At 38.4% G+C, this 26,280-nt stretch overlaps 1 protein-coding gene across 2 annotated transcripts in view; it reads right to left on the reverse strand.

Moving 5' to 3' along the window:
• The window catches only part of LOC125333140 (connector enhancer of kinase suppressor of ras 2-like), a 174,623-nt gene that overhangs the window by 52,935 nt on the left and 95,408 nt on the right, over positions 1-26,280 (reverse strand). For both annotated transcript variants that reach the window (XM_048318821.1, XM_048318820.1), the window contains exons 8-12: positions 18,242-18,301; positions 14,530-14,598; positions 5,697-5,843; positions 1,646-1,779; positions 875-1,080 (exon numbers count right to left, since the gene is read on the reverse strand). In XM_048318821.1, coding sequence (XP_048174778.1) covers positions 875-1,080; positions 1,646-1,779; positions 5,697-5,843; positions 14,530-14,598; positions 18,242-18,301 — 616 coding nt within the window. The remainder of the gene's footprint in view (positions 1-874; positions 1,081-1,645; positions 1,780-5,696; positions 5,844-14,529; positions 14,599-18,241; positions 18,302-26,280) is intronic.

A 26,280-nucleotide genomic window follows, 5' to 3' on the forward strand; every position in this document is an offset into this window, starting at 1 on the left:
ATTTCTTTCTCTGAGGCTCAGAAATAATGTCAGTTTCAAAATCAGGTATAATTACAGTTTTCAAAAGAAATCTCCTCTCTGAAATCTGTAGGCTTTACAAAAGTATCCTACTGCCTTAAAAATAGAGCCACTGAAAATACACGGACAACACACTGCTGTGTTTCAGCAGTATTTTTCTCAAATTCATTAAACACCAAGCAATTCAGTTTAAACAGACAAACAAAAAAAATTATCACTTAATTTTCAACAATACCTTTTATATAGATACATATACTCATATAGGAGCACATGTGATTGTACACCTGTGCACTCAATAGGGATTTATATACACACAAAATTTCTATAGAAAACCAGAGTTAATTATTGTTTTAATAGCATTTTATATATTTAAGCAGTCCCCATCCTAAGATTTTGAAATACAATTCCAGCACTAATGAGTGCATTGTAGGATACTCATGCATTTAATGCAGTGCTGAATTTTGGAGGCCCTTCCATCTTACAGACACTTTCATACCAAAAGTCAGGCCCTGCACTGAAGTTTAACAGCCCAGAACATTGCAAGTGGAATAATCTCCAGGAGTTTGGGAGGGGAAATTGGAAATCAAGGTGCTGGCTACCCAAATAATACAAATTCAGTTATCAATTCAACATTTCAGTATGTACTGCTAAAAAACTGTACAAGTGATGTACTCCTGACCAAGAATGTTAGTGTGTAATTTTTCTAATTATTCCTTCATGTCAACTTTTGTTTAATATTCAGAGCCAACAGGTCACGGTCTGACAAAGAATGACTGATTTTTGCGAGTGTTGCAGAGTTAACAGCACCCTTTGTAAATGTGGCCAAGTGGAAGAAGGTTGAAGAAATCCAGCCTACCATGAGTGGGGGTTTTTTCCCTTCTCCTCACGCCTGTGGCTCTGCTCCTCTCGTACTCAGGGCCCCCGGGGTGGCCTTCCCCTTCAATCAGGGTGTAGTATTTCCCACTCTCGTGCTCCAGGAAATAGTTTGGAGACTCGGAGCCCTTCATCCCAGACTTCCCAAATTTGCTGATGTCATCACAAGACATTATTCCAATTTCATCCCTAAAAACAGAAGATGATGGAGAAATGAACCATTTAAGGTAAACTTCAAGCATGCGACTGCCTCTCCCAAACACTACAAATAAAAAGTCTTGCAACTGAAATGCTGCGTGGGAGAACTTTATAAGAGGCAATTCAACAAATGTAAATTAACAAAACCATCATTAGGTGCCACTTGAATTCTAAGATAAACAGATATTCAGAAGTTTTCTAGGATCCGAAGGAGAACATAAAGAACTGTTGTAATGTGAGCAGAAAAGGGTTTGCCTTGGAGAAATGCTCAAGAATAAGATAGAAGTGGACACACAAAAGTAAATAAAACTAATTGATTAAAGACTTCTTTAAATACTTCCTCGATTTAGGACTAAACCCAGGTTTTGCTCAGCTAAGGGAAAGTTAAGTCACTCAAAACAACGATATGATGCTTAATGTATTTTTAGCTCTTAATTTTATTAATTTTTTAGCTTGATGGAGGGGCTGTTTGTTTTGGTTTTGTTTTACTAATCTAATGAAATTAAAGTGCAAAATCTTATTTTTAAAAACCTCAAATTCCTTGGGACATAAATACCTGGGGCCATAAAGTCCTGACATAGGAGAGAGAATGAAAACATCCTGGAGTGCGGAGTTGTCCATCTTTGAGGACATGCCCATCGTACTCGTAGGGGTTGTAGAGCTGCTTGTGGGGCTGGTTGGAATCACAGGCTGTAAAAACCAAAAAGGAACATGAAGAATAAATTAATGCTTTCTGTGCTCCAAGAAACAACAAAACTGATGGGCATAATTTTAGGAATTTTGACGTCTTTTTTGGATTAGCCGTTTTTTTGAATTTCTGAAGTTTCTTCCAAAACGGCGTCTAGTGAAACTCTAGACTTCAAGACTAGTTATGAAAGAAACTAATAAACGACCATTAAATTAATTTAAAAGCCACCTCAAGGGAAAATCTGAGACTCAATCAAAATATGATCCTTAATCAATGCAGAAAATCAATTATATGAGAAGAAAGGACACACTGTATTAAATGTCATTAATACAGAAGTTAATTACAGAGCTCTGGAATATTTGTACTGAATGAAATGATCATGTTGGTTTCAGTGGAAGATTTATTGTTAGCAAGGACAGAACATCTTGATTTTTTAAGAAGGTAGAATTCATTGTCCTTTGGCTTCATAGCCAGCGTGATACAAATACCCGTTCCATGGTAAATAGCAAAGAAATGGAAATTAACCTAAGCAGTAAATAAATATCCTCTAAGATTTTTACTTTTTAAACTTTTACATGATGTTAAATGCAATTTTTTGATTCAGATGTCATAGAGAAGCTCAAATCAATGGTCTGCAAGGACTAGAAGGATGATAACCAAATATGCTGTGCAGGATACAGAGATATAAACAAAGAATATTCTTCAACCAAGATCCGGTCTGTGTTGATATTCAAGAAATAGAAAATATTTTTATTTATAAAAATTATGCTTAAATAGATACAACCAGTTTTCTACAGGTGGAAGGAGAACCCAGCAACTTGAAATTTGGATGAAAGCTATAAACACCAATATTTTTCTAAATAAGAACTTCCTATCCTCTAGAGGTAAACACAAATTATTTTTATGTAGTTCAGAAAGTAAAAGCACTCCTAAATACCAAAATAAGATGTTTTTTCATAAGAATGTCAGTCTGCAAAGGAGTCCAAATTATATTAGTTCTCTATGCTTATTGTTAAACTAAATAAACTAAATAATAATTCTGGATCAATTAGTTGTGACAGGAATGATTATTCCAATTGAAAAGTTCTCTAAATAAAAAGAAAAAAGTACAATAAATGTTGTATTTTATTTGAATGAAGTTGTAGTGTGCTCACTTTAACAAAAACCAGAGCATTATTTGTCATTGCAAATGAAAAAAAATCCATTTTGTCCTGAGTGGGAAAATAATCAGAGAGTTTAAAAATTCAAGTTATCTTCTACATTATCACATAATGTCAGCCAGAGACAAAAGGAGAAAATGGTGTCACAAATCTCACTGAAAGATAATTGAGCACAGACCTGGCAAATGAAAACTCTCCTGCTGTTAATTGAGCATCAAGGGAAACTCTCTACGGCAAAGAAATACTACAGCAAGGCCAAGTAATAAATTTTATAAGGCCTCACAGATTCTGTATCATCAATAATTCATAAATTACCTATGTGGTATAATTTTAAACTTAATTATTGTAGAAAAAAATATTAATAACATCTATAAGTGCCTTAAGCAACAATAGAAAACAAGACAACTTTTATTTAAAACTTCCTGCTATGCACCAACCTGAGGTAACAAATATGGTTTCAAGATCCTAAATCCTATTTCCTTTGTGCCTAATTATTTACTGCTTTTGTTTTGTTTTTTTTTTTCTTTACCAGCACTAAATCAGAATGAAAAAATTCCTCCACATGTGGATCCATAAATAGATATTCAGAGTGCACCGTGAAAATAGCACATGCAGAGTTAATACGTATGGATCTGTACCTGGAACACACCAGGAAATAGAGCACACCCATATGTGTCATCCCTTTTTTGTGTCAGTCTGACTTTTGATGAACTGTCTTCTCTCTTAATCTGCTTTCACTGAGATATTTTTCTGCAGCTTGTCACTGTTTGGTCGTTCCATATCCTGCTTTTGTCTCGGTGTAAACCATCCTGTCGGTGCTGTGCTCTCTGCTTATCCCCGAAGCCTGTTCTCTGAGAGCCAACTTAATCCATCAGAGGCAGAAAACTCCAGAACAACAAACAAATAAACCCAGAAATTCTCTTATCAATCCAACATGAATCTGCTCTAGAGTCTAAATACTGCCAAAGTCAACAAAAGGCAAGGACACTGCAGCCAACAGGAGAGGGAAGTGAGCTCACTGCTTCCAGCAGCAACAAGCTGTTGTGTCAGCTGTCCAGGAAGCACAGGCTTTAGTGGCATCTTGAAATTTAATCAGGCTGTTTCCAAGTCATTACTGACAATAATAAATAATACCAGATCCAGGTGAGAGCTGCAGGAAACAGGCAAACCCAAAACCTGCCTCCTGAAACAGATCCAGGCCCTAACACTTGAGCTTGTCTCTGTGGCAGGAAGAATTAAAGACCTAAATCTGTTTTTCCACATCTTGTAACAGAATCTACTGTTAAGAGGTAACACTGGAAGTGCTGATTTTGTTTTCCAAAGTGGTTTATATTTTTATTTAAATATCTCACCTCACTATTCTCTGATACAGAAGAAATACATCCCAGGAAGGATGACACTTAAAGTACCCTTTGCTCCTCATGGGCTCATTAGAAGAGGACACATCACAAAACCAGAACTACTGATAATGCCACAAAAACAGCTCGGTGCACTTTCACTTTTCTGGCTATCATGGCAAAGGCTGGCATTTTTAATGGAAAATGCTGTGCCATGCATTCAGTGTACACAGCACACACTGCTCACACTGACACAGCCTCCAGGTCCAGCACTGCTCCTGAATTGTGATTCTTTAATGTACAAATATAAAGAGAGAATCTCTCTGGAAGCCCTGTGCAAGTGCAATTTCCATTTTGCTGCCCCTGAAGGCTCCATCTGAAGTTCACAAGTGGATGCATGAGCATCTTGCCACAGCAAAGGATGTTATTCCTATTCAGCATTATGACAGAAAAATCCCCTCTGGGTGTCACAGGGCCCCGTTCCTCTGCCCCAGGGGCAGTCACAGAGAGAGAAAGGTGGCCCTAAATCCCACTGTCAGCATTCCTGGGCTGCAAGGATTACACAAACTCCTTAAGTGAAGCCACTGTGTAGGATTCAGGCACTCTGAGAAATGAAAGATTTAGAAGATGCCAGGCAGGGAGGAAACCTGCCTGGATAAGCTTGAAGGGTTTGTTTTGTCTCATTAATTTAAAAATCCTTCAGAAACACATTCATGTATTGTGTGACCCAAACAAAACAGCTCTGAGAAGCTTCCACATTATGGAAGTGCATCAGCTTCTTACAGGAAGTTAAATGGCATTAAAGACAACCATCAGTGGTTACTGACTTACTGGAAATCCTTTCCTTTAACAATGACATTTTGAGCTCGGTGTTTCAGCCAGTTTCTCCTTCATATTGTTGATGCTGTAGGAAGAACTACCTGTGATGCTCACAGCTGTCTTTTTTTATTTTTGCATCAACAGGTTTTCAAGGAATGAGTACACAGAAAATACTAGAGGTTCTATTATCCCTGCTACCAAAAACTCCAGCTGCATGAGAGGTGTGGAACAGAAGCAGAGTTCTGGAATGTAATGGATCTGACACACTTGATTACAAACAAGTAGTTGACAGGCTGTGAAAGAATGGAAACAGGGAGGCACTGCTGCCTCTGCCAGTCAGAGCAGCCACTGAACCTTGCTCTTCATGAAATTATCTGTAAATGTTCTTTCTTTTTCTGAGTTCCTCGGCCTCCCAAAGTCACAAAAACACGGAGAAAACAATCTGATTGACCCATACAGAATTGCCACACTGATTTACCTCAGCACTCTGCTACAAAGGAGTTTGGGACAGGCTCCCATTCCTTTCACTGGAAGGAAAAATTCCAGTATTTTCTCTTGAATAAAGGATTTACCACGACACCAGCATTGCAGCAGCCACCTTACCTGCAGTGCAAGAGGCTTCCACCTCACATTCTTCAGAAGGGCAGGAGCAGAAACTAGGGTATTCTGAGGACGTTTTTTCAAGGTTAAAATCACTCCATTTGGGTCTTCCCACAGTGCATTTACTAGGTTCTTTAACTGCCAGCCAACCTAAGGAAAAAGTCCATAATTGAATTTTGGAAGCTTTCCATTTGACTTGAAATATGAAGGAAATGTTCTATTAACCAACAAGGTCTATTACAACCTGCTCCTTGCAAACATACGCAGTTTTTATAAACTCTGTTGGACTGCAGTCATGCTGCTGCAGATGGATTTTAATTTTTTTTCTTTAGCTATGTTCCTGAACAAAATAAGGCAGAAGTGAACACTGTTACCCTTTCAGTAATGTCCGACATCACTGAACATTTTAAATCAAAGGATGAGATCCTAGAAGTCATGAAATCATTTCAATCTGGGTTCTGAGTTGCAACAGTGAGTGCTGAGGAGGAAGCCAGACTGTGCTGGAACATCACAGGTAGCGTGTATGTAACAGCTGTAAGATCCTGACTGGACATAAATGATCATTTATTGGGTTATCTCCACTGCCCCTGGACACAGCTGAGGCTCCAAGTCACTGTAAATTGCAAACAGACCCCTAAAAAAGGACATCGCTGGTACTGAAAGGAAGTGCCACTTGGAAAAAAAGTACTTAGAGACATTTTTTAATCATCTTGATAACTTAAATAAGAATTACCGTGAATTATTTATACATGAAAACAGAAAAATTATTTTTAGGGCTTTTCTTTCTCCCCTGCCTTTTCTGTCCCAATCAGAGCAGATTCTTAGAGCAGTAATACGTTGCCATAATAAAGATCTGCCATAAATGCTGTGACTGCCACAAATCTGAGCCCGGGTGTTGAGCAGACCTGCACTGAGCAGGAGCTGGAATTTCCAGACACAACCTTCCCAAGGCAACTGCATCAGCCATAAAATGACCTTCTAAGAATGAAAAGCTTAGTGAATCCCAGAACAGGAACAGCAGCAATATATGCAAGCAGTAAATATTTTTATATTTGCCATGTTTGACCTGTCAGAGTTCACTAACAACATTTTAATCAAAATTTCTCTTCTGACCAAAGTATTCCCACTGCTATTAAAAACCAAGAAAATAAAACATTTAGGTGCTTAGACACAGAGCAGTCTACATTCACCTCCTTTGCTACATCAGGTGCAGTTTATAATGACTTCCTTTTAGAGGAAGATAATATCTGATTACACAAGAAGGTGGAGGGAAAATAATACCTCCAAGAGATTTGAACTAAAACCCTCTCCTAAGGGCTGGAGAAAATAGAGATACAGTCTGGGGTACAGATTGTAAGGTTCCAAGCTGTCTCCACGGTGGGCCAAAGCCAGGATCCCACTGGGAACATCCACCTGGGACAGAACTGCAATATGTGTTGGAATTCCAGACAGGATTTTAATAGCTTTTAAAAGTTCTATTCTATTTTTAATGCTGCTGTTCTATTGAAAACTTTCTAAAAATGCACTGGCCACAGGAAACCAGAAGACAGTAGTACTTGTAAATGGGTCACATCCAAACAAATGGAAGGGTGGCAGCTTGCATCTCAAAAACCTCCTCTGGTTTGGCCTGTGTTTATAAAAGGACAGGGGCCACACATTTCTTTTCTTTTACTCAGTTACAGAAATCAAATGGAACTCTCTTTGGTTTTTATAGATTGATGCAATTTTCAGATTGCTGAAATCCTTTGAGTTCCGTGAGCTCCTTTTAGAAAAGAATGATAAATAATTAAGTTAACGATAAATTATTCCAATGAGAACCTTAATGACAAAACCATTAAATACCAAGACCTATCAGAGAACAGTCTGCAGTCCTTACTACTGGGCCATGATAAAATGCTCTGAGGAATTTGGACAAGTTATTATAAATTGTATTACTAAAAATATCTTTGAAAAAAGAGAAGTCATTACAGTGGATTAAAAATCTTATTTGAAAACCAGTCCTTGAGACAGATTTTGACATTTACTCCTAAAGAATCAGTCTTTAAAGCAATTACTAATTTCTAGCTCTGGTAAGATGCATTCACCAGAAAGGTATTTTTCTCCTTTAAGATTTTTAACACATACAGTCAATCAAATTCTACAAAATTCTGAGATATTTCAGCAAGGAAATTTCAATTAAAATTAGAACAATGACGAAATAAAAGACTAATGGGATACTTTTTATTTTCCTCCATAAATGAAAATGGATGCTAATTTAGATGCTAAAGATGGAAGAAACCCAGAAGAATGCAAAAGAACTTACTCAAAATTGTCAGAGACAGGCAGATATTTAAAATTTTAGTGGCTTACACTTAGGATTGCCACAATCATTAATTTTTATTTGTTTGTACATCCTCAGTTTGGAAAGAAGATCTCCAGGTAAAAAACCCCTGTGGACTACTGTCTATATTGAAGAGTTTGTTCATTTCCTCAGAGAAACTATGTGGTGGAAAATTAAGAATATAGCAACTTTAAAATAATAGTTCCAAAAATATTAATTCTTAAAATAATAAATTCCTTTACCAGAAAATTTCACAATGCTGAGGTAATTTTGTAGACCCAAACCTGATCATTTTGTAGCTGGGACTGCTTGTCTAATGTGTTCAGATGAACATGAAAAACATAACCCACTGTCAATAACAGCAAACCAGTGGTTTTAGTTCTCCCATATCTTCTTTAGGCTCTCCCCATAATGACTTTGCTCCTTCTCATTCAGAAGGTCTGGATTTGCATGAATGGGATTTGGAATGCATCCTACCAGCAGCAGGGATTTCAGCATTGCTATAAATCCAAGCTCTGTTCATGCTGGAAAAGCACCTTTTCTCCCTTTTTAAAATAAAGACTACCTGCCTGGGGATGACTCACTGCAGTTCTGTATGAAAAATTCATACCAAAAAATTCCTAATGCTACAGATGCACAAAAAATCCCCAACAAACCAGTGCATTTTTGGGTGTCTGCAGAGGCATTAAGTGCATGATATATTTGTCTATCAAAAGGAACTGAGAAAACAGCTGAACTGTTGAACATGGTGGAGTTTATCAGAGGATTCCAGTGGTCTGAAGCCCTACAGCAGTTATTCACCTCCCTGCCAATTTCCTCCAAACACATTATATGTGTTTGTTGTGGTAGGAATTTAGAAGTAAAATTTAGCTCAGACAGTGGGGAGTGCACAGGGGAGAGAAGCATCTGTTCCTTTCTCTGCTTTCCCTCAAAATTCTGGGGACAAGGCAGGAATGGGGTTCCTCACTTCCTTCACTGCCTTATCGAACCCTATCAGGACTCTGAAAACCAGGAAAGTTTTAAGAAATCCAGAACCACTGAGTGCACCTCACAGAAGGAAGGCAGGTTACACCTTAATTTGCTTGGGGGACTTGTGCCTGTTCTGTTCACTGTATCACCTGCCAGCTTTGCTGTTACCTGGGGTGGAGAGACACAGAGCAATAACTAACAGGAATTTAAAAGCTCCCATGTCAGGCATTTGGTCTGGAAATCAGTTGTGCCAAATATTTTCTAAATATTTATATCCTACTCTATTGCACACCACCTGAAAACAAGTAATTCTGCTCTGACTGCAGTAACCCCTCACAGGAACCAGGACAGACATTTCCCCTCATGACTCTTCAAATACATAAGCAAAGCCATCTGGATATTTACTTGAACCTGCAAAATTTGACCTCTCTTCATATTTGCATTAAAAAAAACCCAGCTTGTGTAAACCCAACATTTTTTAAGGAAGCAGGCCATCATCTTTTCGTATTTTAAGTCTGTAATTCACTTTGCCTCATTAGGGAATTAATCAAGGGAGCTGGTTTGATTAACATGGAAATCAGAAATTATTATTAGACAAAAATGTGCTGGAAGATCATAAGACTGTTTTCTGTCACTGAACGGGAAGCTCGTCAGTAACACCTGTAGCTGATTCACTCATTAATATTCGAGCTGCTCCTAACAATAATTGATGATGGAAAACCAAATGTTTCCCCATTATCTTACATAGTTATTTTCATTAACTAATGGAGAAACACAGCGAGAATCCAAGAAGAAGCAAGGTCTACAACAGGAAGAGAGGCTTTACTGAGCCCTTCTGAAAAGCAGAATCTGCAGAATAAGTAACATGTGGCACTTTGTTTGGAAACAGAAGGATGTCTTTTGGGGAAAGAAGTTGGAATTCTCATGACATCTTTTGTCCTTTTTTTCCCCCTCCTTGCATTTCCCAACACAGAGTGTGCTGAAACACAGATGGTGTGACCTGGCACTACATTTACAGATTTACCTCCACCTAAAATGAGCTCTCATTAGGACTCATATTCACAATTCAGCAAACAGACACCGAGGGTATTAATTCAATGACTGTCTTCACACAAATAAATTAGTGCTGAAATGATTTCATTGTGCCAGGCTCTTGACACACTTAATTTCAAGCATGTAATTTGACAATGAACAGTATGAAAGGGCATTAGGCTGCTGATCATGTATTTAGAATCAAAGTATATTTGGGGTTTGAAGGGACATTTAAAGGTCATTTAGTCCAACCCCCCTGCCAGCAGCAGGGACACTGTCAAGTGGATCAGGTTGCTCCAAGCCCTGTCCAACCTGGCCTTGGACACTTCCAGGGATGGGGCAGCCACAGCTTCTCTGAACACCCTGTGCCTGTGTTTCACTGTAAAAAAAATTTCTTCCATATATCTGGTCCAATTCTTCCCTCTTTCAGTGCCCCTTTACAACAGGCCCTACTAAAAGGTCTGTCCCCATCTTTCTTCCCTGCCTTTGAAGGCACAGGATCCATCATTCCAAAGAACATCCTCACCGAGTGTGGAAATGCAACTACTTCAGTTAAAAACAGCAGCTGCTTAAAGAGAGTATAAGAAACACATAACACAACAGAATAACAGATATTTCTGTGGCCTCTTGCTCTGGCACAGCATTGTTTTATGCCTTAAGGAGTTGTTTCTCTTTCTGGTCTTTATTGCCTCTGTCCGTGAAGAAAGAGGAATTCTGTCTCAGACCCAGCTGGCTGAGTTAACCAAACTGAAATCCTTAAATAATTTCTCTTCCTCTGAGACAGATGACACATTTTCCTTTTTACCCATTACATTTTTTTAATGCTCATATCTAACTTAACACCCTTGATGCCTGCAAGTGACCTGAGAATCACGCTTTATTTCAGACAAGGTATTACTAATGTCAAGACAATGATATCCAAACTCAGTTTCTCCTGGAAACCTGTTCCTGATTAATTCCAAGTTCATCTTTGCCATTTTCAGTCCCATCAGCTCTATGGTGCTCAGTTGGTTTGGGATTAATTACTACATTCTGACTCCTGGAGTCTTGCCAGGTGCTCCTGAGTAACATTGAGCTTTCAACAGGAATTACTAAAAGCCTTATTATTGCTCTCTGTCCTATGATATAACCTTCAAATCCTAACCCTCACAAAAAAAAAAAAAAAAAAAAAAAAAAAAAAAAAAAAAGACAGAGAAATTCAGTTTTCCCTTGTTTACAAATCACTTCTCTATCCAGAAGTAGATCAAATATTTTACAGATGGTCAGGTGGTCAGGTAGATGAGTCAATATTTCTTTGATCATTTGATTTTCAATATTTTCACTGTCTGAAAAACTATCCAAAAAGGAACATTAACACAATTTAATTTTCATAAATTTATGCTGAAAAAGAATTACAATATGAAATTTACCATTTCAACTAAGCAGTGAAAAATGGTGTCATGGTTAATTTTGCAAACAAAGAAGTGCTACAGTGGCATCTTTAGTACTTCTGTATAATTTTATTGGAGAGGAAGTAAAAATCTATAAGGCACTGGCAGAATTGGTGTCTGTTGTTATTGTAGGGGAAAAATAAAAAGGGTGGCAGTAATTTAGAATGTATAACTTATTCTTCAAGTTTCTTATGCTGTTTTATTAAAATCTTATAAGCAAGAAGAACAAGCAGAAAAGCAAATAAGGAAATTGGAAAATGATTAAATGATCTTAATCGAATCGCCTGATTTAATTAATTTCTTGCTTAAAGTACTATTATTTCTTCTTTGATCTTTGTAATTGTATTACAGAGTGTTCCTTGGTTAGACCAGATTCCACGTGGAAAGGCTTTTATTTCTCACTCCTTCAGTTGTTGCATTACATAATTTGGAAGCAGCTCTCCTTTAATACTTCCTGAACATTTTTTGGCTCCCAACTCCATTGAAAAGGTATTGAAAAAGTAAAGTAAAACTTTAAAAAATCATAACCATTCCCTGGGGAGCTGTTCAGTGCCCAACCACCCTCTGTGGGAAGAGCCTTTTCCTGAAATCCAACCTAACCCTCCCCTGGAACATCTCCAAGCCTTGTAGTCTCATTTTTACTCTTTGAGCACCAGAGTTCTACCCTACCCATGAGTGAATCCTTGCCCTGGACAGCTCCATAGCTCCCTGTGAAAAATGCAGAGTGCTACAGTTGGGAATTTAAAGAGGATGCTGAGGAGGGTCATGCGTTAGGATGACGAACTGGAAGTGCTCAAATTATCTGCCTTACTAAAAAAAAGTGATGAGTTAATTTGATTGCATCCTGAAAATACCTAAAAGAGAAACCTGCTCTCCAATTTAATAGATAAAAATATATCAAGATCAAAGGACTGGAAGCTTGTGCCAGACAAATATAGACTACAAATAAAATGACTTTTTCCCCCCCAGCAATGAGAATAATTAACTACTGGAGCAATTTATTACAGGTTGTGGGAACAGCAGTGAAAGTTCTGAAACTCAAATGATCATATTAAATGAATATGAATTTATCTAGAAAATACACTGGCTGAGCTCAGCCAAAATCAGATTAAATGGTGCTGGTAGTCAGCTACAGGATTGGAATCTGTTTAAAGAGATCCATACTTTTTCTGTTCAGGGAAGTAGTTCCACCAGTGGCAGTACAAAATGACATTTTCCAGTCATCTTCAGAACAGGTTCTTCCAAACACATTGTATTGAAGGGGATTTATATTTGATATAATAGAAAACATTGGTATCAAAATGCTGCAGAAATGTAATCTTAAACAAATGTCTTGGTTAGGATAACCCAGATAAAATCTTCTCTGGAAAACCTGTGGGAACACCAGAGATATGCAAGTTCTCTGACCCCCCCCCCCATTAATTTCAGATGGGTTACACCCCTTTTTATGATCTGGTTGTGCTAATATTAGAATATTGATTAAGTGGAAATTTAATGAGCTGTTGCCTTTGAATTATTCTAGTCCACTAATGGAAATAATACTAATTATAAGCAAAATATGGATCGTCATAAGGTGTTAACTCAGGTGAAGAAGGAGCACAGCTAAGGGTAGTTTGCAGCAAGGAGTGCCAGAAGTGACTTAAAGGACACACTTGAAGATCTAAGGGATATTTAAAATATTAAAACTTCTAATCCATGAGCAGGGAGAGTTGGACACACACCTCTGAAACATGCAAACACACACTATTACTGCCTGATTTTCCAAACTGAAGACGCTGTAGTGAGACTTTCCCAGCCATTTCAAAGGAAGAATAAATTTCCAAAAGAACCAGTGCCATTTATCTCTTTCCTTAGCTTGTTAGAAACTTCAGAATGAATAATTAATATATTATGGGGGATTTTTTAGGAAAAAAAAGTCTTTTATGGCACTTGACTCAGCTGTTGGTCCTGTGCCCTGAGGTGGAAAGGGATTACAAGTATCAACCACCTTGAGCCTGCTGCAATAACAGACATGGAAAAAAGCGTTGCTAAAAAAGCCAGTTCTTGAGAAGCTGAATGGGGGATTTCACCTATGGGAGTAAAGATTAAATCAGATCTGTCACATGGAGAGAGTGTTTGATGAAGAAACCCAGTCTGATACATATTTCAACTTGTAACTATGACAACTCTCTAATACAGATAAGAGCTCTGTGTTGCATTAACATTTAAATTGTAAATGAGTAAGTTATACTTCTTTTCAAGAGAAAATATTTGCTCTCTAATCATAAGATTTTAATAGCCAGACTTTCATATTTCCCCTTCACACCAGTTACAGACAGAAAGAGATTTCTTAATTTGCAGCTGCTGTGTCTGGAGATGGGGCTCACCAGGAGAAAGTGAAATAGCTAAATTAGAAGTTTCTTAGGAAGTTTTCATTGTCCTTGTCACTACTCATGCCTAAGAAATAATAAATACCAGTGTTCCTTTCACCTGTAGCTCCAGCAACACTGGAGCTATTTAAATTATATTTAAATTACATACTGCAATACTGAGGTTCAGCATCCACTTCTGCGTGCACATGCTTGTGGGCATCTTAAAAATAAATCTCCATCTAAGAATGCCCAAACCCCAAACCTGGCAGATTTCTGTCAACACTTTAATAATTTTTATATCTTCCACCCAACAGATTCAGAATACATGGCTGTTACAGCACTTCTGCATTATTAATCTGGATCCTGCATTAAACAGAATGCAAAATCCTGTTCAAGAGGAGAAGTTAAACCAGCTGGCAAGTGTATAATGAGAAGTCTAAGAACTTCAAGGAAATATTCTTGGATCTCCTTATACAATAAGAGCATGATGTTGAACAGCAGCTGTGCAAAATGTAAATTTGGCTTAATCCTTCTGGACTGATTATGGACTCAATTTGGGTCTTTTCTTATTAAGAATAAGCAGCGAATATGATTGAAAGACAATAACAACAACAATAATAATAATAATAACAATAATAATAATAATAATAATATAGCTGAGCAAAGAAGAATTAGTACCTTTTTACCAGTGGGAACAGGCAAAGCCTGCAGCACAGAATTTCCAAAGTACTTACCACAGTTTGGTGGTTGACCTGGATCACCTCATCACCAGCATGGATTTTCTTACACTGGTCAGCAGGAGACTGAGGACAAGAGAGAAAAAATTACTTTACAGAGAGGGTGTGGAGGTGGTTGGAAAGAGCAGGAATTGAACAATGAATGCTGAAGAAGGCAAGAAAGCCATGCCTGAAGAAGTCTTATTGCTGTCAAATAACAATAATTGTTCATTTTCATAAGGAACAAAATTTTTTTTTATAACATTTGGTGAAGTAATCTAGAACTCCACTGCCATTTTTGGCTGGTTGAGCTATTCTATTGTTTTTAGCTGAGCAGTCACAACCTTGTTGGGAATACCCTGGGTGAATTCACATCACATGGAATTAAATCTGTTACAACACACCCCGGGACAGGGCTGGACCAGCCACGTGTGGGACATAAATCAGGGCTCATTCCTCTACAGAGCAGTGTTACTGCTGAAGTGCACTGAAGATACTCTGCACACATGGGGTATTTATACCTTCAAATCCAGCTCCAGCACTTCCAAGGCAGTGCTAAATAAACTATTTGAATACAGAATGTGGTAATTTACAAATGGATATAAAGGACTTGCTCTTCAGGAGATTTTATGTACATGCACTGTTCACAGAATTTCCTGATCCTGGAGCTGAAAAACTCCCTTATCCTAAATATAGCTTGTTCCGAGCACATGAAAATGGCTTCAAACCCATTGAAGAGCCACTCAAACATGGCCCAACTACTACTTTACAAATAATTTTTAGATGCTTTGATGAAATATTAAATCTGTGAGAGGAATCCATGGGGCATTGAGGAGATGAGCAGGCTCAGGAGTAGAGAGCTGAGAATTCAAGGCAACTCGTTTGCACTGTGCACTGGCTTACAAGAGTGTTCTACTGACACAGAGCACACCAACCTGGCATCCAGGGGAAAATAACCACAAAGAATTAAAGAGCTCAGACATCACCTTGGAAAATAAATCCCAGTGGAAATTGGCTGTTCAGCCAGGAGACTTGGACAAGGTGGGCTGTTTATTCTCCTCATTAGATACAGGGTCAGAGAGAGGAGAGGAATGATTGTCCCTTGTCAAACGGTGCAGAAACTTTTAAAGCAAAATAATCCTCAAGAAACAGTTTCAGTTCCCTGCTAAGCAAACAGACTCCTAAGAAAGGCAGAAATGGAGCCCCTTGCAGCTACAGGGAGTGTCCTGGCTCTAATCCTACTGAAGAACTGCACAGAGAAACAGCTGTTACCAAACTGTAGCTGAGTTCCTGGACATCTCTTGAAAACATAAATTGTTAAACACAATAAACACAGGAGCCAGGCGTCAAATGCGAAGGAAGAAAGGATTTATCTGAACTGAAAGTGATTTGTAGAATTTTATGGTCATGACCTCACTGCAGGCAAGAGCTCCTCAGCTGCACTGTCTTCAACCAGAAGTCCCACTCACTCCTTTTGTGGATGGAGATTAAAAACATGAGGAAAACAAATAAAAGGAACAAAGAGAAGAGGAGGCAATACAAGAAAAACCCAAATTGCTACTGACAAGGAAATGACTGCAATTATTTGTGAATAAAATGCCAGAGAGACTCATCTCTGAGGGGCCAAATGGCCCCCCGTGGGCCAGGCCCTGCTGACAGTGGCACTGCAGGGCACGGCTGCTGAGAGCAGGAAAAGTCATTGATTAGCCAATCAGTCAATCAGCCTATAGGGCAAACAGCCAATACTGGCCACGGTGATCCCCAGTGTGGCTGGGCTATTCCAAGCACAGCTTTTACCTTTTGCCCACTGCTGGTTTTCCATTCCCAGCCTTTCTCTGCCCAACACCGCCCTCGTTCCAGCTCCTCACCTGCCTGATCTCAAATCAGGGCTTTGGCCACTCCTGAGCTCCAGCTTTGAGCTAAACCCTGGGCAGTGCAGTCAGACCTCACCTCCTGCCCCTGGGTCCTTCTGCACTACAACAAACAGGATTTTACCCCCACGCTTTATAGGATGAGGTGAAGAACTACCTGGCTCCAGAGCCACTTTCTCCTTTTCATGGAAACTGCTGGAATTTTGGCAGGCTGCTCCTTTGCCCAGTAGCAAACATGTAACAGAAATATTCCTGGAATTCAATGAGAATACAACTCTTTGGCTTTAAATGGGCCGTGAGAGGTAAGCAGGAAACTGCAGAAACCACCACCATTCATAATGTTTAACTTCAGCTGACGTTACTTGGAAAAGCAAAGGCCTGGTTCTTTCTCTTTTTAGCTGCTTTCCTGACTTGGATGAGGCTGAGCTGATTAAACACTGGCTCTGAGGTCAATTATCCCTTCAAAAGGAATGAAAAATCAATTTGCTGAAACACCAGAAGTTACAGGTCTTTGAAGCTGGTTTATCTGCACATGTGATTACACTTCTAGCAAAACCAAAAGAGCAACTTCTTCTGGTGGTGTCATGGCAAAAAGTTTGGTAGGTAAAATAAAAATTCTAGTGTCTGGCAATTTAGTAACTCCTCCTGTGAATTTCAATTGTAAATATATCAATATTTCCCCTGCAAACTGCATTATATTTCTGAAATGAATTAGAATTACAGTAAAAAAGTGGATTAATTACAGCACGAGTAATTCAATGACTATGAACATAATCTGCCCAACATAATCAAGACGGATCAGTCATAATTTTCAGGACCCAAGATACACACATAGTTATTTTTAGACTTCTAAATGCTGCCAGTGGTGACAATATAAACAAACAAATCTCAAGTTTAATTTGCATTAGAATTGTCTTCCCAAATTGTGACATACAAATGGTCTGGCTTTCCATGGGTTTGCACTGACAAAACCCATATAAATACTACTCAATATATATAAATCAATTAAAATATCCCACATGGAGCTCACCCATATGGGCCAGCAGAGCACTGGCAGTTGCCAGCCAGGATTTACATCTCATAGAGCTCATTTGATGTTCCTTGGGTGTCAGCAATCCATAATTTCAATATCAGCTTTATAAAATCTAAACTTGTCACTTGCCCAGCTCTGAGCAGTCAAACAGACCCAAGCCCGAGTGGGAACAGCGTGACTAAAAGACAAGACGAAAACCAGAAGGGTCTTATTATGAAGTCTGTCACAGTAATTAGATGGCAGCAGTTGAAGTCAATTTAATTTTTTCAAATTTATAATTATGAACTGCACGTTAAGTAAAAAGGAGGATGTTCAGAAGCTGTGCTGCTCTTCCTTAGTGTCCCCGGGATCTCTCACACAGATCTTTGAGCTGCAGAACTCTGTGTGATTTTGGTTCAGTTATTTTAATACCTCTGGCACAACTATGAAAATGATAATTGATCTCTCCTGTATTTTTACTACAAATGATGGAAAACATAAAATACAATGTAGTTAATATAAAGGAAACCACTTTTGCCAGAGAGAAAGTGTGTGAATTTTGTTAGAGAGGATTATTTGAGGAATCACTGAGGAAAGAAGTTTGAGAATTTAATTTATTATATTGTTAGTTATTAATAATTTCACCACAGCTGCTTTTCTATATCTATTTTCAAGGGTTCTTAGTCTTTAAAAAGGTAATATGATGCATGTACATAAAAAAAAGGAAAATAGATATTAATAAAAAGTGACTTGGCTTAAAGCAAGCTAACAGATTACAAAATGCACTGCAGATACACAGAAAATAATTGTAAGCATGATAAAAGTATTTTACAATAAAGAATCTTACATTTTCAGTTGTTCCTGTGATTACATGCAGTCCATCATACGTTGATTTAATATACATTCCCTGGGGAAAAAAGAGCAAAAAGCTTAATTAACATTTGTAGGAAACAAATACATGACATTTGCATGATAATTAAAATTGTATGTTTGCTCCAGTCTAAGGAGCATAACATTTGAGCAGACTGGAAGGAACTGCGGTCAATCAACATTTGCAAATCTAAGTTTAACAAATCTATATCAAGACCACTATAAACAGCAGAGTTTTCTCACTTAATGCTTTTTTTATTCTAAAGTGAACAGAGTTGAACACTGAGCATCAGCATAAAAACCTGTGCCTATTCAGTATTTGAAATATTTAACATGACCTCTTTTTATTTCAAGTGACATAAAAGAAGTATTGAAATCAAAAGCACGAGCAGGAGTAGTTTTTAAACTTAAATGCCCCATTTGCAAAGAGTTCCTGATTCAGTAAAAACGAAGCCATAGCCTAATTCAGAAAAGACAGGAGCCAGTGCTCATATTGCCAGTTTATGGGGGAAAATGAGCTTAGTGAACTAACAGGAGCTTTGTAATTAGTCCATCAAGAATTCTGCTTAAGGAGGCGACTGACAAGATGGAGAGAGACAAGCAGAGCAGGGATCTGTGGAGCTGAACACACTCAGAGCCCCAAATGTCAGGGAGGCTCAGTGGCTCGTGTGCTTCCCTCTCAAGAGCGAGGTCATCTCGAGCTTCCCATCTCTTCACATGGCATGGTTATCCATCACATTTTGAAATCTAATTAATCTAATTGGTACATTGTGCTGCTGATTTATTATTCTTTCAATAGTTCTGCTTCACCTTGTGCTGCCAACCCCAAAATTTAGAGCCCTCAGCAATAACCAAGAACATTTTGTTCAGAGAAAGCAGTTTCCAGATTCTGGAATGCTTCAGGCAAGGTGGGTCACACAAACACCACCTCCCATGCCCTCGAGAAAAACCCAAAGGTTAAAAATCCTACAAAGTTAAAGTGATAATGCTGTCCACAACTGCCTAAACTGGAAGGTTAAGAAAGGATGGAGCCAAACTCTTCCTGACAGTGGGAGGATGAGAAGCAAGAGATACAAGTTGGAACTCTGGTAAGGAATTTTTTTCGATTTCACCATGAGGAAGAAAAAACCCTGGAACAGGCTGGCAAAGCTGTGGAATCTCTGATTTGGAGATGATCAAATCGTGGTTGGACAAGGCCCTGAGTAACCTCCTCTAGTGGGAGCTGTTTGGATTTTTCATGAGAAAATGTGACTTCTACTTTATTGTAAACTAATTCCATGTCACCAAGTTTTAAAATTTACTGAAATCTTAAAAATAAAGACTGGCTAAACCTGATTGCTGGCTGGTTGCTTAGCTCTGTTGCACAGGAAACTCTGCTTTAGATTTTACTCCTTATGCTTAGCTGTTCTCTTAAATAAGGCTGCTTTATAAATGACTTCATTTGTAAAAACCAAAGACGGCCAAATTAAATCTCGCCAGTCTGGAAATCAGCTTCATAACATGGGATTATTTGGGAGAAAAAAGCTGCTGGTGGGCCTTTCAGTACTTCCCTCTTTAGAGCTGTTGAATTTTGTCAGTGTTTGCTGTTCTGTAGGCTCTGTGGTTCCTTCAACAGCTACTGACAAAGTTCTATTTGCCAGCTCAAAGACACAAACAGGAGCACTGGATCCCGAGAAACTGAAGGTTCCCATGGACAATGGGATGTAGAGTGTTCATTAAAAATCCGGAGAAGAGATTTTGTCCATCTAGAGTGAGGTATGCTGGATTTCCATGGAGAACTTTTCACCAGGATGTTACACAACATTCCTGCCCCACAGAAGGCTGCTCTTTTAGCACGTGGTGAGCTTCAGGAACACATTTCCAGCCACAGTTTTAATATCAAATTTAGTATCGCGGTCCTAACATCCCACTTGCTTTGACAAGATTCATTTCCCACTCAAAAAACCCAACAGATCAAAATCTTTAAGGCCAAAAGAGGGCAGAGTCCTAAACTTTTCACTAAATTTTACCACTTCTTTCTTCCTGAAGTTCTTAGACTCTTGTTAACCTCTGTATTTTTAGAAAAAATCAAATTATAATTTTATCTCCTAACAGATGCCATCAGAGAGACATAAAACCTGACTAACCACATAGAATTACCCTACATTTTTCTATCTGCTCTTTCATCCTAGTTATTAAAATTTAAGAATATATAAAAAAAAAAAAAATTTAGTGAATGACTCATAGCCTTCAAATTATCCTACAAAGAGCTTTCATCCTTGTTTTCCCAGGAGAAAAATAATGAGCTTGTTTCTTGTTGACCATTACAGCAGCAGAGTATCCCTTTGACATATCTCTTACCTGAAAAGCTTGAAAGATTATTTTAGGTAAAAAAATATAAAATCTCTCACATTAATTTTTTGCTTCAAATGGTTCAGAATTCAAATTATTTTCTATAAAACAGATATATTTTAAACATACATATTTTGTATTTCAAAAGTTTAATTTGCTCATATAAATACTTGTACACAAAATAGTTTATAGATACAAATGAAAAGCTTTAAGGGGCTCACTTTCATCAAACTTCCAGTGAAAAATTTAAATTAACTACTCTGGTTTATAAGAAATAGCCAAAACTGCAAAAATTTTTTATTGTTATTTTCAGTTTTTGGAGCTGTTAACTCTGTGACCTCTGAAAAAGCACACAAGTATTCACAGTCTAAATTAGGCAAAGAGCTGGACCTTTCTGTCAATGTAATGGGCTGTTGGCTATCTTTATGTTCAGTATGGTTTCATCCACTCATTTTTTTTGGTTAATAAGCCTAAAAAAAAAATTAAAACACATTTGAAAAATTTTGTTAGATAATATAAGTTCAGGGCAAATAGTGATTTAATGCTGCAGCTGTAGAACTGAAGCAGCAATCCTTTTTCTTCCAAGCCCAGATCCTGTTGTGACAACTGCTGACACTGGAACTCTTGGAAATATTTTGTTTAAAATTATTTTCTATTTCACCTGTGTTTTAAAGCAATCACGTTGATTCAGCATATTCGAGGAGTCACAGTCTTCTCTAATATTCTGCACTTTGGGAGGTGTTTGAGGTCAGGCTGGGTGGGGCTCTGGGTAACCTGGTCTGGTGGGAGGTTGGAATGTGATGACCTCTAAAGTCCCTTCCAACCCAAACTATTTTGTGATTTTGTGATTTTTACATAAGCATAATCTTTAATTAACTTGTAAAGTAATTTATAAAAAGAGTATCCACTTATCTGCTATTTTGACCCTATTCATTTCTGTGATGAAGTCTGATGGAAATGCAGATATTCTCCTGTCAGCTAATTATTCTCATATAACTTTACACAAACTGATCACAAACTGTTCACAGGTTTTGGCTGTAAAATAGGAAGACAAATTATGTGTTCTTGCCTGTTCAGAGCCCTCAGCAGCACCTTTCTCCCCCTGTGCCCAGCAGCTCATCTCCCCTTCTGGGTTCAGTGCCCTAAACCCAACCTTCCCACAGCGTTTTCCTCCTCACATCCAGTCCCAGGATCAGGATCCAGACAGAAGGGGTGGAACTCATCTGCTGAGGCAGTGATAACCAGACAGAAGGGGTGGAACTCATCTGCTGAGGCAGTGGTACCCAGAGAATTGTTTGGTCACCTTGGAGTAACCAGGAACATGCACAGCTTTGGCCAATGTGACAGAGACCCTTCTGGAGTGGCACCTACATCTGAGTTCTACTCTGGAGGGTTCTCCTGCTTCTTTCCTTCCAGTGTCCATTGCTGCCCTCTCCATCCAGCTGTCTGTCTATCTCTGCAAACTCAGGAATGTCCATTCCTGTCTAACCAGGCCTTTCCTACCATATCCTTCCCTACCCTGACCTACTCTGCTCTTTGCATCCCAGCAGCTCAGTTCCTCATCTTCCTTCTGTCCCCTTACTGGTCTGTTTCCTGCCCTTAGATGCAAAATATCACTGGAGTCCTTTTTCAAAGTGATTAATGTACTTTTTTTTTTTTTAAGAATGGCTTTTTAGTCTCTCTGGTTTATTCTTGAATGTCAACAATGACCTCAGAGAGAACAATAACATGCTGTACCCCTTATCTGAAGATAAGGCAAGAGTCAAGGGCTCTCACTCTGTGAAGATGGCATAGACTGGTCAACACTTAGAAAAAAATAGTGGCTCTTTAATAACTGAGGTGTCAGACATGAAACTCTGAAGAATGACACTGACCTATGTTAGAGAACAAGGAAATGCTTCTCAGGCATCAAATCAAGAACCTGACTGTTTCTGAGTAACTGTCCCTGTCCCCTAGTGACAAAGTGAATTAAAGGTTTTTAATTAAAATCTGACCTTTGAAAACATGGGAAGGCACCAGCCATTTAAAATCCCATTTTGAAGAGACTTTCCCTCAGAAAAGAGCATATCCAGTTGTCAGGGGAATTTCCTTGAAAATTTTCTTGCAGAGTCGTCTGGTTAATTAACCAGGATCTAATGACAGCAGTGTGTTTTTAAGTGTCAACAATTATTCCAGCACAGGGAAGCAGTGACAGCAAAGATGCAGATTTGTAATGCCACAAACGACCAGGGAACTCTTACACTCCTTGATCTTTTGCCCCAAACATAAAAAATGGTTCTTTAATCTTTTTTCAACTATCAAAGTTGCACAGATGCATTTAAACAAACACCATGATAGTGCTTTGAGAAGGTGACTGAATTTTTTTTTAAACTTCATACCATTAAAAAGTCCTTCTCAAAAATGTTTTTTTTTTCTGCCTTATATGTTAAAGTCCTTTGCCCAAATTTAAACACCTCTACTTTTCTTCCTGCAAGACAACTTCCACTTCTCGAAATAACTTAAGATAGTAACTTCTTTTATTCTGCTGTAGAGCAGAATTTGGTTTGTTTTGGCTTTTAGGCTATGAGAGCCTTTATATGTCAAGCATGATGGAAATTTGTCAAGTTTCTGTAAGCCTTTAAAAATAATTCTAAATAATTAGATGAACACCCTGACAGTTTTAAGCCAGGCATATTCCCACAAAAAAGCTGTCTTCATATTCTACTTTTTCTTTTTGCCTTCCTTGCAATTTTTTTTATTGTGATAATGGGAAAGATTGGGTTCCATCACCTTAAATTACAAATGCCACAGAAAGAGGAGCACTATTTGAAAGGGTAGCTGGACACTGGATAGATGAATAATCCTTAATAAAACACGGTCTGTTCATCTGGCAGCTTGGCTGTTTGTTCAGCTTTTTTGTTTTTCCATCATTGCACAGCTGGTTTCATAAAAATTTTTATTCCCACAATCTTTGCTGTCCTTAAAGTCTTAGAATGAAACAGGAAAAGTTCCCTCTGCAGAAAAATTAAGAAAGCTGTGGATATTAGAAGTGTACATAGTAATTAAAGTATGTCAGACTACACTGTTTCTGTCAGCAGTGGGAAGCTCAGACACAAGAGAGAAAAAGAATAAAAAAGTGAAAAGAAGAGGGATAAAAGTGCTCTTTTATTCCAGAAGGAAAGAAGAAAACATTTCACAGACATCAGAAGATACAAACCCAAACAATAAAACCCCAACTGCCCCCCTGCTCAGAATCTCCTGTTTAAGGGGAATCATTAATCTCATCAAGTAAGATTAAAGCTGCATGTTACACAGAAGTATCTCTAAATATATGGGCTGGACATCAAGTTCAGCAGATTAAAAAAGGAAAAAGTTTAGTCTGAAATAATACTGGCTGTAATAATCTCCCACTATGGACAATCCCCAATCATCCAAGAGCAGGAGCGGGGGGGGGGGGGGGGGGGGGGAAGCCCCAAACCTCAAAAACCACCCTATGATCCCATTCTGTATCTCTATATCCACCATTTCCAATAAAATGCTGCTGCTTATGTGACAGCAAAACTGCTCCATAGCTGGCTCTGGGCACAGAATGAGGTAAATCATAGCAAGGTTCTCCCAGCCTTTCATCAGCCTTCATCCCCAAGGATTTCGCAGCAAGCTCAGGAGCTGCCAACAGTAACCTGAACTCCTGGCTCAAGGGCTTATTGTGGATCCATCAAGCCAAAAAATTTAAAGTGAGGAGGCAATTTTCTTAAATCACAAAGTTATTTTATTCTATTCGATTTCATACAGATTTATGTGCGTGTGTTCTGCCAGAGCTAACGGTGATTCTCACAATTTAATACTTTTTTAGTACAGGAATTTATTTGAAGTTTGTCGGATTGATTGTTTGAAACAAAGCTTTGCCTTCCAGACATCTTGTTCGAGCTGATTATGCTGTGCACTTCAGACATAAATGGTATTACCATACCCAGTACTGCAGTTCAGGAGAAAAAGTGCTTTACAATCCTTAAAGTTACTTCAAAATGAAGTAGAGAATACACGTAAGGTGTTTCAGTATTTGCCACTGAAAAATCAGTGGCAAAATAGGGAAAAGGAGGAAGCAGCTTGACTGGTGAAGCTGGGGAAGGAATGGAAAAGGAGAGGAACAAAAACCCAATAGATTTCTGGAGGCCAACAAATGCCCGCAGAGATCAGGATGCAAACAGAGCACGCAGGACTTGGAACAGAACCCAAACCATGTTCCCAATGCAAATTCCTTTGTCCAGCAAAATGCTGGGAAACCACAGCACAGAGTGTGTCCTGGGAAGGCTTGAGATAAGGGCACTTTTTAATAAAGCTGACTGCAAAAGAAGGTATTTTAGCGAGGGAAAAACAAAGGGTGGCTATAAAGCTCGTAAAAGCACAGCCGGAAAGTTAGAAAATGCTAGAACTGAAGATGCACATTCCAAAGACTTAGAGTCCCTTTGTGAAAATGCTTTATGATCCAGAATTTATTTACACAATTAAACACACAGACACTGCCCTGCAGGAGTTCTGACTCTGTGCAGGAACTGCGTGGACTTGGACCTGGAAATTAATTCCATTTATGTGTGAGCTTATGCAATGTCAATAGGATTCCTGGCTCATTTGGGGAAGAAATTAGAAGGCACATAATAAAAATTCTGCAAATGGAGTTTTGAAAATAGAGGAAGACTCATAATTTAGCCAGCTGAATGTCATTCCAGATAACTGAATTCTTTCATAAATCTGAGTGATTTACAACACACTTTTCACCGATGGCAAATAATTGTGTTTGTTTTCTAGGTGCCAACCTTGAATGAACCCTGTTCTCAGTAGCTCTGAAAATCAGAGCTACACTTAAACCCAAGAGAAACTGTGTTTTAAATCTATGCTATAAAGGTAACAAATGTTCTGAAAAATTGTGCAGTAAGCCGCTCTTGAAAAACACATTTTTGGTGATTTTGACACCAACTGCTGTGCATTAGATTCCTACCTATAAAACTAAAATTACAGTATCCTTTTCACAAGTGTGTTGTGAGGATGAATTAATTAGTGTCTGTGAAGCACTCAGTAAGGCCATATAAAAATAAATAAAACAACTCACGATGAGATTAGTAACTCCAGGGACTGCAGAGCTTAGCTGAAGTGTGGTAAATCAGGCCTCAACCCCTACACTGAATGATAAGGATAAAAATGGAACTCTGAATACTTTCCATTCACTGAATAGTGCTCATTTTTCTCTTGAATGGAGCAGATATCCTGTGGAAAAAATCCGCTATACAATCATGAGAAAGCCATTTGTAATTCATTACTCTGTTCTATATTTGATTCTGATTAATGTTTTCTTTTCCTTTTCACATGATTTTTCTTTTATTCCCATTTATAGTCCTTTTTCATATTTTCTTCTAAACAGAACACAGTGTCAGCAAAATGGATTACAAGGAACTTTCCAACCTAACACGTTACAGCGCCTTCACAATTAGGCACAGAAAACTCACTCATTCACTGTGATTTCACTTCATCTAAGGAAAAAAAGGGAAAAAAAAGGAGAAATTGTCAGGCAATTTTGATTGCAGTATTTGTCTCATGTCCTCTGTCAGCAGTGCCCACTCACTGCTCTTCTGCTGGATCTTAACTCATGGGCACGTTGTGGACGGAGAGCCACACAGGGGCTCCTCCAGCCTGAGATCCACCCAACCAGGA

Source organism: Corvus hawaiiensis, chromosome 14 (genome assembly GCF_020740725.1).
Source record: "Corvus hawaiiensis isolate bCorHaw1 chromosome 14, bCorHaw1.pri.cur, whole genome shotgun sequence".
In the NCBI taxonomy this organism is placed as follows: Eukaryota; Metazoa; Chordata; class Aves; order Passeriformes; family Corvidae; genus Corvus; species Corvus hawaiiensis.